Source organism: Artemia sp. Qi Xiang Cuo, chromosome 10, assembly GCF_049724085.1.
Source record: "Artemia sp. Qi Xiang Cuo chromosome 10, ASM4972408v1, whole genome shotgun sequence".
Lineage (NCBI taxonomy): Eukaryota > Metazoa > Arthropoda > Branchiopoda > Anostraca > Artemiidae > Artemia > Artemia sp. Qi Xiang Cuo.
The window spans coordinates 6,218,631-6,234,418 of NC_142803.1; the positions used below are offsets into that span (position 1 = coordinate 6,218,631).

Consider the following 15,788-nt stretch of genomic DNA (forward strand, 5'->3'; position numbering starts at 1 on the left):
AGGTATTGACTAGGGGGACAACCCTTCATATACGTAATAATTTCTGTTCTTTTTAAGTTTTGATGCTTCTCCTTACTAACAAGTTGAAAAACTTGTTTTTTTTATTTAATTTCTGATCGTTTTTCTAATAATGCTTGGAAATTCTGCTCCATCTTCATAGCAATGTCCCTTCTCCCATGGAAAATTCCTCCATTTAAAGATCCTCCAACGTAACCCCAACCTCCCTTCCTACAACCAGAGAAAAAAACTGAAAACGCCCGTACCAATAACCAATACTATATGTAAACATTGGGCGAAGTTCATAACTTGCAGCCATTTCCTCAGGGGCTGAGGGGGATTAAGACATCCTCTGAGACATAATTCTTATATTTTTTGACCACGCTAAACAAAATGGCTATCTGAAAATTTTGATCGGGTGACTTCAGGAAAAAAATCAACGTAGGAGGGGTCTAGTTGCCCTTCATTTCTTAGTCACTTAAAAAAGGCACCAGAACTTTTAATTTCCGTTCGAATGAGCCCTCCCGCTATATTTTAGGACCATTGGGTTTATACGATCACCCCTGGAGAAAAAACAATAAATAAACAAGTATCAGTGATCTTTTGGCAAAAAATGCAAAATTTCACATTTTTGCAGATAGGAGCTTGAAACCTCTACAGTAGGGTTTCCTGATACGCTGAATCTGATGGTGTGATTCAAGGTTCAATGACTTTTAGGGGGTGTTCTCCCCTTTTTTCTAAAATAAGGCATAATTTCTCAGGCTCGTAACTTTTCATGGATAAGACTAAACTTGATGAAAGTTATATATTTGAAATCAGCATAAGAATCTGATTCTTTTGATATATGTTTTGGTATCAAAATATTTTATATTTTTTTGTATCTTTTGGTATCCGTTTTTTAGAGTTTCGGTTACTATTGAGCCAGGTCACTCCTTACTTACAGTTCGTTACCACGAGCGGTTCGACAAATACTATATGTTAACAATGGAGGAACTGAGTAACTTCCAACCTATGCCTCGAGGTCTTGGGGGGTGAATCCTTCAGAGACATATTTTCTGGACCTTTCAGCTATGTTGAACAAAATGGGTATCTCAAAAATTTTGATTGTATAGTTTGAGGGGTTAATGGGCTTGGGAGGGAGAGGCCAGTTGTCCGCCAATCACTTTTGACTCTCACAAAGGGCACTAAAACTTTTAATTGTCAATTAAATCAGCTCCTGCTTAAGTTTTTACGGCAACTCCTTCTATAAAAAGTGACTTGGTGAAAAAAAATAATAATAATACATTGTACCCACATCGCTGTTTACTTAATCAATGCGATTGTGATGCCTATGACAAACCTTATATGCATCAACGGAAAACTTGCAAAACATAAAGCCTGCAAAACATAAAGCCTGCAAAACATAAAGAAGTTGCATCATCCCTGACAGCAAGTTAATTTACCTTTATACTATTTAAATAGCAAAAGCACTCTTAAAAAAGGCTCTTAAAGAAGCACTAGAAATGTTGATTTCCGATTGAATAAGTCCCTTCCAAAATCTCTACGACCTCCACTTAAAATGGCTGTAGAAAAAATTAAAACATCTAAGCCTTATGGCCCTAAACAACAGGCAATGTAAGAGTGTTGCCTTTCATATTACCACGCAGCACTCAAAATACCCATTCCAAAAATTACAACAAAGAGATATATTATTTAGGGCTACATGGCGCACCGTTATAGGTGGGGGAGTTTTGTTTGAGTAACTAGCATTAAATCATAGGCAGCGCGCTAGCGCTGCCTAAGTAAAGAACAATATCGGCACAATGTGTGTTTTTTTCTCCATACCCGGGCACTTCGTATCGAAGGAGTTGTCGTAGAAACTTCGAAAAGGGCTCATTCAATTGGAAATTTAAGGGGCTAGTGCCCATTTTAATAGTCGAAAGTGATTGGAGGGTAACTAGCCCCCCCCCCCCCGAGCCCATCATTCCCCCAAACACATCCAATCAAAATTTTGAGATAGCAATTCTGTTCAGCGTAGTTGATTTCCAGATAGAAAATATATTTTTGAGGAGGAGACTCCCCCAAAGCCCTCAGGGCAAGGGTTTCATTTATGCCCTGGGGGCATATAAGGTTTTTAAAGAAGGCGTTGTCGTAGAACTTAAAAAAAGCTCATTCGATTGGAAATTCAATGGGCTAAAACCCTTTTTAATAGTCGAAAGCGACTGGAGGGCAACAGGCCCCCCCCAAGCCAATCATTCCCCCAAACACATCCAATAAAAATTTTGAGATAGCCATTTTGTTCAGCGTAGTTGATTTCCACATAGATAATATATTTTTTAGGAGGACACTTCCCCACAACCCTGAGAGCAAGGATTATAGGTTATGCCATGTGAAAATATAAGGTTTTTATTGAAATATTTTTCGTAGAAACTTGAAAAAGGGCTCATTCGATTTGAAATTCAAAGAGCTAGCACCCTTTTTAATAGTCGAAAGTGATTTGTGGGCAACTAGCCCCCCTCTCACTTCCATCTTTTCCCCAGTCACATCCAATCAAAATTTTTAGATAGCCATTTTATTCAACGTAGTTGAAAGTTTTGGAAATTAGATCTTTAAGGATGACAACCCCTCCCCCCACAGCCCTCAGTGCCCTCAGTACTGATAACCCCCTCTTAGCCCTCAGTGCAAGGGTTGTAAGTTATGCCCTGGGGGCATATAAAGTTTTTATTGAAAGTGTTGTCGTATAAACTTCAAAAGGGCTCATTCAATTGAAAATTGAAAGGGCTAATGCCTTTTTTAATAGTTTAAAGTGATTGGATGGCGACTAACGCCCCTCTCACGCCCACCATTTTCCAAAACACATCCAATCAAAATTTGGAGACATCCATTTTGTTGAACGTAGTTGAAAGTTCTGGAAATTAGGTCTTTTAGGATGATAACCTCCTCAGAGGCCTCAGTCCAAGGATTGTAAGTTGTGCCCTGGGGGCATATAAGGTTTATACAGAAAAATGTTGTATAAATTATAGGCAGCGTGATCGTGCTGTCTAAGTAAAGAACAGGGACACTCGAGAACGAGACAAGAAACGGGGACTAAGTAAAGAGGAGGACACTCCCCCACAACCCTCAGGGCAAGGATTTTAAATTATACCCTGGGGGATATAAGAACAATGTTGGCATAATGTATTATTTATTAATTTTAACGTTTAAAGCAAGGCACTTCGTATAGAAGAAGTTGTCGTAGAAAATTCGAAAAAGGCTCATTCAATTGGAAATTGGAGTGGCTCGTGCCCTTTTTAATAGTCGAAAGTGATTGGAAGGCGACTAAGACCCCTTCCACGCCCACCATTTCCCGAAACACATCCAATCAAAATTTTTAGATAGCCCTTTTGTTCAGCGTAGTTGATTTCCTGATTTCCAGATAGAAATTATGTTTTTTAGGACAGTCCCCAAAAGCCCTTAGGGCAAGGGTTTTAAGTTATGCCCAGGGGGCATATAGGGTTTTTTATAGAAGGCGTTGTCGTAGAAACTTCAAAAAAGGCTCATTCGAATGGAAATTCAAAGGGCTAGTGCCCTTTTTAATAGTCAAAAGTGATTAGAGGGCAACTAACCCGCCTGTTACGTCGACCTTTTCCCCAAGCAAATCTAATCAAAATTTGAGATAGCCATTTCAGTCAACGTAGTTTTAAGTTCTGGAAATTAGGTCTTCGAGGATGGCAACCCCCCTCCCACAGCCCTTAGGGAAAGGGTTGTAAATTATGCCCAAGGGGAATATAAGGTTTTTATATTACGCGTTGTCGTAGAAACTTCAAAAAGGGCTCATTTTATTGGAAATTAAAATGGCTAGTGCCCTTTTTAATAGTCGAAAGTGATTGGAAAGCAACTGACACCCCTTCCACGCCCACCATTTTCCCAAACAGATCCAATAAAGATTATGGGATAGCCATTTTGTTCCACGCAGTTCAAAGTTCAGGAAATTATACCTTTGAGTAGGACACTCCCCCCAAAGTCTTCTGGGCAAGGGTTATAAGTTATGCCCTGGAGGTATATAAGGTTTTTATTCAAATATTTGTCCTAGAAACTTGAAAATGGGCTCATTCGATTGGAAATTCAAAGGGTTAGTGCCTTTTTAATAGTCGAAAGTAATTTGAGGGCAACTAACCCCCCTCTCACGCCCATCTTTTCTCCAAACACATCCAATCAGTATTTTATTCAAAGTAGTTGAAAGTTTTTTTAAATTAGGTCTTTAAGGATAACAACCCCTCCCCCCACAGCCCTCAGGGCAAGGGTTGTAAGTTATGTCCTGGGGGCATATAAGGTTTTTATTGAAAGCGTAGAAACTTCAAAATTGCTGATTCAATTGGAAATTGAAAGGGCTAGTGCCTTTTTTAATAGATGAAAGTGATTGGAGAGCGACTAACGCCCCTCTCACGCCCACCATTTTCCCAAACACATCCAATCAAACTTTAGAGATATCCACTTTGTTAACGTAGTTGAAAGTTCTTGAACTCATTCGATTGGAAATCAAAAGGCCTACTGCCTTTTTTAATACTCGAAAGTGATTGGAAGGCTTGACATTTTTATAGTAAAGATCGATTTGGGTATAATGTATTATTTTTCGTTGTTGTTGTTGTTTAGACTAGGGCACTTCGTATCGAAGGAGTTGTCGTAAAAACTTCGAAAAGGACTTATTCAATTGAAAATACAAAGTGCTGATGTCCTTTTTAATAGTCGAAAGTGATTGGAGGGAAACTAATCCCCCTTCCATTCCCACCCTCCCGCGCCCACCCTCCTACTTGCCCATTATGTTTAAAAACTAAATGTTGCCTTAAGATTAAATCAAAATGCACTGTGATAATGCTTATTCCCAATAAGGCATCTCAGCAGTATTCAAAGAACGACTGAGGGTACTATGTTCAAACTTTCGGGGCTACTTCTGCTCTTAAAATTTAACCGAATCAAAATAGCGTAACTTTATCCAAGCTATCAAAGAAAGTAAACAGATTTTTTTGCGAATGGTATCAATTTTCTATTTCAGGTCAACTAGAGGAGGTATGAAACTAAATTAAACAGTGTTATTTGTGTCCTGATTTTATACAAATAGCAGGCCAAACTATTAAGTCTTAAAAAACGAAAAGATTTTAAGTATTATTTTCTTTTTCCCTGAAAAGACGATGTCAATATAAAACGAACAGAAATTAATTAAAAATACTTTTTCCACAAAATAAGTTTTTCAAAGAAAAGTAAAGAGCTCAATTTAACAAAAATAAGCAAAAATAAAATCAAATAATCTACCAAGCGTGAAACTACCACAAATCAGCATCGATAAATAAATGACACCCAAAACGAACAGAAATTACAATAATTAACCGAGTCAAACTCAAAACGAGCAGAAATTAACCTAAGTTGGGTGCAAAAATCCTATACCTTCCCAAGGCCAGAACAAAAATTGAACTTGACTGAAAAATACAAATGAATGTGCATTGTCAGTTTAATATACATATACTGAAATTTAGTAATCAAATTGTTAATATTATTTGATTTATTAAAGTTATAGTAAAACACATATATATTTTTTGTTAAATTGAGTTCTTTACTTTTCTTTGAAAAATTTTTTGTGGATTTTTTTTTTTTAATCAATTCGGAAAAATAGCTCAATTGGAAAATCGAAAGACCTTACTGTTATTACACTATAGTGTTCCTTTCGAAAGAATCGGTATTTCTTTCTAAAGATTTGCGGTTGCTACCAAATCAAGTAAAACTTTCTTCTCCTATTTTGGGTAATTTGGAACAGGTTACGCTCCACCAAGATGGCTAGAATATCAAACCTTTAATAGGCTTCACAAGCCTTGAAATAAAGGCTAGAAAGTGTAGGTATTATACTGTTCAATAACAATAATTAGCCTATTCAGCACCTAAATACTATTACAAAATAGAATAGCCAAGGCTCAGGGTATTCTTTCACAGTTGAAAAAAAATTGGAAGAATAGGACGATAAGTCTGCAAACCAAGATTAGAATATTGGTAGCTACAGCAATGACAGGGGTCAAATACGGTTCTAAAGCATGGGCGCTCCGAAAAACGGATGAAGCTTGCGAGATGTTTTCCAGAGAAATTGCCAACGAACTGTTCTAGATACCTGGCAGACCGACCGTATTTCAAACAGCAGGCTGTACGAAAAGTGTGGTTCGATTCTGCTTGTTAAGGCTATAATGAAAGGTTGAGACGGTTATGGCAGGTTCTGCGAATGAAAATGACAGATTACCAAAGACTGTCATTTTCGGCCAACCATCTAGGGCTAGACGGAAAGCAAGTCGTCCACGGTTGGGGTAGCAGGATGTCATAAAAAAGGGAAGTGTGAACATCCTTTACAAATGGATTTTTTTTTTGGGGGGGGGAGGGGGCGGGGGGGCAAAAAAACTTTTTAAAACGTATAACAAATTATTTATAGTCATTTTGTTACGATTTAACGATTCGGACATGCATTTCGGGGGGGGTCAAACTTCCTGGGAGGGTGTAAAGAGGAAGGCTTTGAATAGATTGGGATGGAAGAGAGGCGTGCGAAGCTGTGATGATACCTAACGGTTTGGTGCTGCGGTGAGTTCTAAGTGGCACTAGTAGTAGTTAGTACTTATTCAAAAGTAAGAATAATAATTATAATGTAAGGTTCCCAAGTCAGAAACCTACTGTTTCCCTTTCATCAAACTGTCTCTACCCTGTGGCGTCACTGATGAGTGTCCCTTAACATACAAGGTAATTACAGATTAAGATCTAGATTAGGGACTATTGAGAAGGAAACATATCATGAAAAAAATTCTTACTTCATAATATGCAAAATAATTGTAGCTAACAAAAATTGCATGCAGTTTTGCTGCACTGTACCTCCCCTTTCTCCCTAACGTACATATATATATATATATATATATATATATATATATATATATATATATATATATATATATATATATATATATATATATATATATATATATATATATATATATTCTCATTGTCGCTTGTCTTCTAACTACAGACACTGTAAGCATCTTCTTGATGTCATGACGTCACCTCAGGTTTGTTACAAGCACCCTGGGAAAAATACACATTATCCCTAAAAGTTGACACCTATTTAGATCATTTGAATTCAAATTGAATTCATTCAATTAAATTGAATTCAATTGAAATCAAGAATTGAATTCATTCTTGGGTAAATTCAATTCTTCCTTACTATTATGCATGAAAGATCAACCATTTTATAGGATTTTTTTTTCTTCTGGAACTCGTTGTGATTCTCACTTTTGCTTTCATTTACGGTTCATTGGTTGTCAAATTTGTTCTAGAACCTTGTCTCACTTGCGCTTAATTTCCGCGAATCATTACCTCAGACTTTTTTAAACAAACGAATAAAAAAAAAAAACATATTTTACTAACCGAACGTAAAGAGTGACATTAAAACTTAAAACGAACAGAAATTATTCCGTATATGAAAGGCACTGTTTCCTCCTAAAAAAAGTCAGACTTTAACGTCAAGAGGGCGTTGAGGAGGAAACAGCCCCTTTCATATACTGAATAATTTCTGTTCGTTTTAAGTTTTAATGTCGCTCCTTACTTTCAATCAAAAACACTTGTTTTTTTATATAATTTCTGAACTTTTTTGAATTAATGCAGGTTTTGAATTTGGCTCACCGTGCATGAATAATTAAAACAAAATTTGCATATTAATTTTACCTTTTTTGGCAAGACGACTTTCTCAAAATTATTCCGTATATGAAAGGGCCTGTCCCTTCCTCAGCACCTCGCTCTTTACGCCAAAGTTTTTTATTCTTTTAAAAAGTAGCGTTGTGAGAAAGAGCCAAACTTTAGCGTAAAGAGCGAGGCACTGAGGATGGGACAGCTCCTTTTATATACGGAATAATTTCTGTTTGTTTTAAGTTTTAATGTCACTCCTTACTTTCAGTAAAAGAAACTGTTTTTAATTTAATATCTGAACGTTTTTGAATTACTACAGATTTTGAATTTGGCTCGCCTTGCATGAATAATTACAATGAAATTTGCATATTAATTTTACTGTTTTTTTCACTAAATGGCTATCTTAAAATTTTGATCGGACGATGTTGAGAAAAAAGGGGCGGGGGAGTAAACACGCATCCATGATCTTTATTCTGGCAAAAAATACAATGTTCCACATTTTTGCAAATAGGAGCATGAAACCTGTACATTAGTTCTCTGATAGGCTGAATCTGATAGTGTAATTTTCATTAAAATTTTATTACTTTTAAAAGGTTTTTACCCCTTTTTAGAAAATAAGGCAAATATTCTCATGCTCGTTACTTTTGATGGTTAAGACTAAACTTGATGAAACTTATATATTTAAAATCAGCATAAAAATCCAATTCGTTTGGTGTATCTATTTGTATCAAACTAAAATCTGTTAAAAAGTCCTACTATCCTTACTTCAGCGAAGTTCAACCAGAATTGGTACATAAAGCAAAATGAAAAGAGACAATTCATTTATGAGAAATAAACATTATTAAGAACACGTGCCCAATGCTAATCTTGCCTTTTTTGCAGTTAACATCAAAGGTCTTTTTGTAACAATTTCAATGGTATTGTCTATTTGATTTTCAATGTAATTTGTTAAATTACTTTTTATAGAACTAATATTTCTTTTGATTCTTCTGTAAGTAGCCCTGTTTTTGATAACCTCAGCCATAGAGTATTTTTTTGAAAAAGAAACCTCTCTCATTAGCAATAACTTAGGCATAAAACAGGTTGTTCGAGAAACAATTGAAATTGGATTCTAAACAAATAATAATATTTCTTTAAACAAGGATTTGAGGAAGTATTCACTAAATGCTTTATACACAAATTTAGTTAATTGCCTAAGTTACAATTGTTCTCAAAAATCTGGTCAAAATAATCTAACGTGTGAATTCTCTTAGACATAGTCGCTGCATACGTTCTAATGCAAAATTAACTCAGATCGGAACATTTAAGAATAGTGATGTTTTTCCCCTTGTAAAGCCCGGATCGAACTATCGACCTTCAGGTGGAGAGTTGTTCCCAGTGCTTAGGTCTATAATTCCAGTCATCAGAAAGTTCATTGAAAATATATTAAGGCCCTGGGAGATGGAAACGAATTTTCTCAAAGTCTTGACCTTTCCAGATCATTTTTCACACTGGAAAATGTTGTGTATCAATTTTCATTAAAAAAAAGCATAGTGCTGTTTTTGCGAAAAAATACATATACAAACAATTATTGCTCGTTTAATTAGATAGATGTACATTGAATATTAAAAATACACACACGTTTATCATAAGATTGGCAGCGAGGCAACTAAACCTTTCAAAAGACGGTACAAAATCTGTGATTTTTCCTTTCAAATTTCAACCACCAATCTAAAGTTTTATAAGACCCAGCTTTAGTATATTTTATAGTTGGAGGTATCTATCCTAACTCAAAAATTGCCTAAGGTTTACCTTAATGAGTTCCTTCCCTAGTTCATCCTCACTATCAAAATTTATATTTTCCTTCTATCATTACTTTAAGATATTTGTTCTACTTCTAAATGTTTTCTTCATCTAGGGAATTCAATGCAGTGGCACCGCCGAAAATGTGGTACTTCCTTAAATGCGTCAACTTGCTGCTGGCCGCAAAACAAATTCGTTCTGGCTACCCTACAAGGATTCTTGGGAATTGTTTCACTAAGCGTTATGGAATTGCAAACAACTACTCCTTCAAAGCGTTTATGTTGGTCCCTTTCTTATTTGAGCTGCGGACACTTATGGACTGGGTATTCACAGCAACAACAATGTCGTTGTCTGAGTGGTTTAAATTAGAAGTCATATTTGGAAATATTTTTGAACTGAAGGTACGTTTTTTCCGGTTTGATTGGAGTCTCAACCAAAACAAAAAAAGTTAAGTGAGAAAAAGATTTTTTGCATTCATGTGCACGGTAAATTGAATTCAGCTCCAAAACAATTTTGGTATTGTCTTTTGTTTTTGATCCCTGCTAAGCTTAAAGAAAATTTTCTCTATTGCAAGTAAATTGTAGAAGGATTTTTCTTATTTCGAGATTCAAGGTGCCAGATTCTGTGGTAGATTTGATATTCAGCTAGCTCTTTAAACTTACGGTATTATTCTTTTTAGCAATTAATCAAAGATCTTTCCCGAAAAATTTCTTGGAATTCTCTCCTTTGAAGCATTCTTAACCATTGGAAGTACCAAAGATGAAAAATAAAGATTTTTTGCCTCCTACCTGTCAATTCCAACGCCAATACGTCAAATACAACCTGAAAAACGCAGTTTTCTTAAAAACATTTACTTGCTTCAAAGTTTTGAGCTTTTTGGGCAGTACCACGTTTTCGTCAACGTTCAACAGTCAAAATAAATCTACAAATTAATTTGTTAAACGACACTTCTTGTCCGTAAAAGTTCAAACATTGAATATCACTAGGTACCCAAAAGCAACCGCACTTTCAAATAAAAACTAGACTTTCTTAAGCTCTCTAATGCTATTTGATTTTAGCTTACTTTTTACTGCTTTTACTCGGGTTTCTTTTTTAGATCTGACATCCACTAAGAGTGCAAGCTCCTTAACTGCATTTAGAGGTCCCTTTCATTAAAATTAATTAAAAAAAAACTTTTTCCACAAAATAAGTTTTTCAAAGAAAAGTAAAGAACTCCCTTAAACAAAAATGAGCAAAAATAAAATCAAATAATCTACAAAGGTCGAAACTACCACAAATCAGCATCGATAAATAAATGAAACCAAAAACGAACAGAAATTAAAGTAAATAACCGAGTCAAACTCAAAACGAGCAGAAATTAACATAAGTTGGGCGCAAAACGCCTATGCCTTCCCTAGGTCAAAACAAAATTTGCACTTTACTGAAAAAAAATACAAATGAATGTGCATTGTCAGTTGAATATACATATACTAATATTTAGTAATCAAAATGTTAAAATTATTTGAATTATTAAAGTTATAAAAGTAAAAACATTTATATTTTTTTCAGTAAAGTGCAAATTTTTTTCTGGCCTTGGGGAGGCATAGTTGTTTTGCGCCCAACTTATGTTAATTTCTGCTCGTTTTGAGTTTGACTTGGCTATTTATTTTAATTTCAGTTCATTTTGGGTTTCATTTATTTATTGATGCTGATTTGTGGTAGTTTCGAGCTTGGTAGATTATTTGATTTTATTTTTCTCTTTTTTTGTTTAATGGAGTTCTTTACTTTTCTTTGAAAAATTTACTTTGTGGAAAAAGTTTTTTAATTAATTTCTGTTCGTTTTATATTGACACAGTCTTTTCAGGGAAAAAGAAACTAACACTTTAAATCTTTTCGTTTTTTAAGACTTTATAGTTTGACCTGCTATTTATATGCTGGAGAAAAATTTTCAGCAATTTTTAACAAAATACACCCTTTTAAAAATCTGAACACAAATAGTACTGTTTAACTTAAGTTTCATATCTCCTCTAGTTGACCTGAAATGGAAAACTTGATACCGTTCGCAAAAAAATTTGTTTACTTTCTTTGATAGTTGGATACACTTACATTATTTTGATTTGGTTGAATTTTAAGAGCAGAAGTAGCCTCGAAAGTTTGAACATAATACCCTCAGTGGTTCCTGGGATACAGCTGAGATGCCTTATTGGGAATTAGCATTATCACAGTGCATTTTGATTTAATCTTGAGGCAACATTTAGTTTTTAAAAATAATGGGCAAATGGGAGGGTGGGAGTGGAAGGGGGATTAGTTGCCCTACAATCACTTTCGACTATTAAAAAGGGCATCAGCCCTTTCTATTTTCAATCGAATGAGCCCCTTTCGAAGTCCTCACGTCAACTCCTTCGATACGAAGTGCCCTGGTCTAAACAACAACAACAACAAAAAATATTGCTAATCACTTTCGCCTATTAAACAGGGCACTAGCCCTTTGAATTTCAAATCGAATGAGCCCTTTTATGTAGTTTCTACGACAACATCTTCTATAAGAACCTTATATGTCCCCCAGGGCATAACTTAAAACCCTTGCCCTGAGGGCTGTGGCGGAGTATCCTCCTCAAAAAATATATTTTATATCTGTAAATCAACTACGCTGAACAAAATGGCTATCTCAAAATTTTCATTGGATGTGTTTGGGGGAATTATGGGCGTGGGGGGGGGGAATAGTTGCCCTCCAATCGCTTTCGACTATTAAAAAGGACAGTACCCCGTTGAATTTCCAATTGAATGAGCCTATTTTGAAGTTTCTACGACAACGCCTTCTATAAAAACCTTATATGTCCCCAGGGCATAGCTTAAAACCCTTGCCCTGAGGGTTGTGGGGTGTCCTCCCAAAAAAATATTTTCTATCTGGATATCAACTACGCTGAACAAAATGGCTATCTCAAAATTTTGATTGGATGTTTTTTGGGGAATGATGGGCGTGGGGGGGACTAGTTGCCCTCCAATCACTTTCGACTATAAATAAGGGTACTAGCCCTTTGAATTTCCAATCGAGTGAGCCTGTTTCGAAGTTTCTACGACGACGCTTTCTATAAAACCTTATATGCCCCAGGGCATAACTTAAAACCCTTGCCCTGAGGGTTTTGGGGGAGTGTCCTCCTCAAAAACATATTTTCTATTTGGAAATCAACTACGCTGAACAAAATGACTATCAATAAAATTTTGATTGGATGTGTTTGGCGGAATGATGGGCGTGGGGGGGCTAGTTGCCCTCCAATCACTTTCGACTATTAAAAAGGGCACTAGTCACTCCAATTTCCAATTTAGTGACCCCTTTTCGAAGTTTCTATGACGACTCCTTTGATGCGAAATGTCCGGGTATGGAGAAAAACAAAAAAACAATAAACAACACATTGTGCCCATATTGTTCTTTACTTAGGCAGCGCTAGCGCGCTACCTATGAAAAGGTGGGCGTGAGAGGGGGATTAGTTACCGTCCAATCACTTTCAACTATTAAAAATGGCACTAGCACTTTGAATTTCCAAACAAATGAACCTTTTTTGAAGTTTCTATGACAACACCTTCTATAAAAACCTTATATGCCCCCAGGGCATAACTTAAAACCCTTGCCCTGAGATTTGTGGGGGAGTGTCCTCCTCAAAAACATATTTCTATCTGGAAATCAACTACGCTGAACAAAATGGCTATCTCAAATTTTGATTGGATTTGTTTGGGGGAATGATGGGCGTGGGGGGGCTAGTTGCCCTCCAATCACTTTCGACTATTAGAAAGGGCACTAGCCCTTTGAGTTTTCAATTGAATGAGCCTTATTTGAAGTTTCTACGACAATGCGTTCTTTAAAAACCTTATATGCCCCCAGGGCATAACTTAAAGCCCTTGCCCCGAGGATTGTAGGGGAATATCCTCCTAAAAAAGATATTTTCTATCTGGAAATCAACTACGCTAAACAAAATGGCTATCTCAAAATTTTTATGGGATGTGTTTGGGGGAATATTGGGCGTGGGGGGGGGGCTAGTTGCCGTCCAAAAACTTTAGACTATTAAAAAGGGCACTAGCTACACCAATTTCCAAACGACTGAGCCATTTTCTAACTTTATACGACAACTCCTTCGATACGAAGTACCCGGGTTTGGAGAAATAAAAAAAAAAAAAAAAAAAAAAAAACACACTGTGCCCACATCGTTCTTTACTTTGGCAGCGCTAGCGCGCTGCCTATGATTGAAATCTTAATTTTGCTTTGTTATTCAAAAAATAAATAATATTGTTTAGTAAGTTTTGACATAACCAATTCAAAAATCAAATATTCTTTGCACTGTCGTTGGTGCTTTAAGTTTTGCTAGTCTTATTATTTCTTAGATTCGTGCTTCCTTAGAGACATGAGTTATAACGACATTTGTTTGTATGTTTTGGACGTACTAACTCGGTTTGAGGGGGATATACAGGTTCATAATTCACAACAATATCCGTTACCTATGAAGTGCTAATATATTGTCTTTTATATTTTCAACATTTTCTAGTATGGTATAAAAAAGATAAATAATTACGAACTTCTAAATAACAAAGAAAATTATAATGCTGAAAGACAAAAAGAGCATATGCTTTTCTTGTAGCACATTTTCCCAATGCCGGAATTCCAAGGTGCTTGAACTTGTATCCAAAGTAAGGTCTTTTATTGAAATTTTAAAGAAAATATAATTTTATTCAATGAATTGCATAAATGGCTTTAATTTGTTTGTGGTTTGAATTTTTGCTTCTTGTAGTGTGAAAGGACAAAGGAGGAAAGATACCCACACAAAAGCGGTGAACCACGACGTCAAGGATTAAAGTACTTGCTAGGTGGCTCTCGCTTACTTGGAATCGTTGCGATCATATGGTTTCCGTTGGTTCTATTTGCCCTTGGTAACACTGTTGGAATGCCTAATCCACCTTTACAAGTTGAAGTAACACTTAAAATTGAGTCGTACGAGCCACTCTTCAGAAGCTTAGGAACTAAGTTTAGTAAAATGAGGTAAGATAAGTTCTTTTCAATTTATACAGAATATAAAAATGATATGGGATAGTTTTCATGAATGAAGAAATATTTTGCGGGACTCGATACTAAATATGCACAGAAGCATATTTCGTCATTGTCACTCCTATAAGTTGTACCAGAAATTTGACGCTTCTGAGTTAATACAGATTAGTATAGATATTTTATATATATCGGGAAAATCTAAATTTCATTAAAAGTACGTGTTTAATATAGAATCTTTAGCCGCGATAGTGTTGACATACACACCCCAAAAGTCAGAAGAGACGAGCCATTATAAAAATGGTTTAAACATGTCCTCATCGGATAAAGGTTTGCTATAGTTTGCTTCACTATTGTACTTTACGTAGTTTTAGTATATTATATTGTCATACGGGGCTTACTTTTTCGCTTAGCCATAGTAATATTCATAGGAATCTTTTCATAAAAGAAATTTATTCGCAGGAAAATATATTAGTCTAAATGCTTTATTTTATCAATTAGTCAAAAAGCTTTATTTTATTAGTTTCAAACAAGTTCTTTTTTCTTTTTCTTCTCATTGGCCTTGTTGTTTACATTTTAATAAACTCCTTTAACACTAACAACCTTAGTTTATTCAGATTTCTGTATACTCATATACTAAGCTACTTTAGTCAAAAGAATTAATTTTATTAATTGTAAACAATTTTTTTTTTTGCTCGTTAGCCTTGTTTTACACTTTCATACACTCCTGTAACGGTCCTAAGCCTTTAAGTATGATCATAGACAAAGTCATATTAGTCAAAAGATATTATTTTAATAATTTCAAACAATTTTTTTTCTTTTACTGATGTTTAGCATTGTTTTAACATTTTTGTATGCTCCTTTAACGCTCGTAACCTTAGTTTTTCAACTTTAAGTGCATTCATACAGCAAGCCATATTAGTCAAAAGACTTTATTCTTTTAATTTCTAACAAGTTCTTTTTTTTCTTTTACTGCTCATGAACATTGTTTTTACATTTTCATGTACTTCTTTAACACTCCTAACCTTAGTTTTTCCGGCTTTATGTATTCTCACACGCCAAGCCATATTAGTCAAAAGACTTTATTCTTTTAATTTCAAACAATTTTTTTTTCTTTTGCTGCTCATGAACATTGTTTTTACATTTACATGTACTTCTTTAATACTCCTAACCTTAGTTTTTTCCGGCTTTATGTATTCCCATACGTCAAGCAATATTAGTCAAAAGGCTTAATTATATTAATTTCAATAAAGTTCTTTTTCCTTTTACTGCTCATTAACCTTTTTTAATGTTCATTTTAGCCTCAGAGTGTCGTTGCGCTAGGGGCCTTTCACGA

General features: G+C 35.3%; 1 protein-coding gene across 1 annotated transcript in view; it reads left to right on the top strand.

Annotated features, from left to right (window-relative positions):
- Nucleotides 1-1,555: 1,555 nt before the first annotated feature.
- LOC148947407 (piezo-type mechanosensitive ion channel component 1-like) overlaps nt 1,556-15,788 on the top strand; it is a 19,175-nt gene continuing 4,942 nt past the window's right edge. The window contains exons 1-3 of the mRNA XM_089095798.1: nt 1,556-1,611; nt 9,557-9,842; nt 14,202-14,449. Coding sequence (XP_088951924.1) covers nt 1,556-1,611; nt 9,557-9,842; nt 14,202-14,449 — 590 coding nt within the window. The remainder of the gene's footprint in view (nt 1,612-9,556; nt 9,843-14,201; nt 14,450-15,788) is intronic.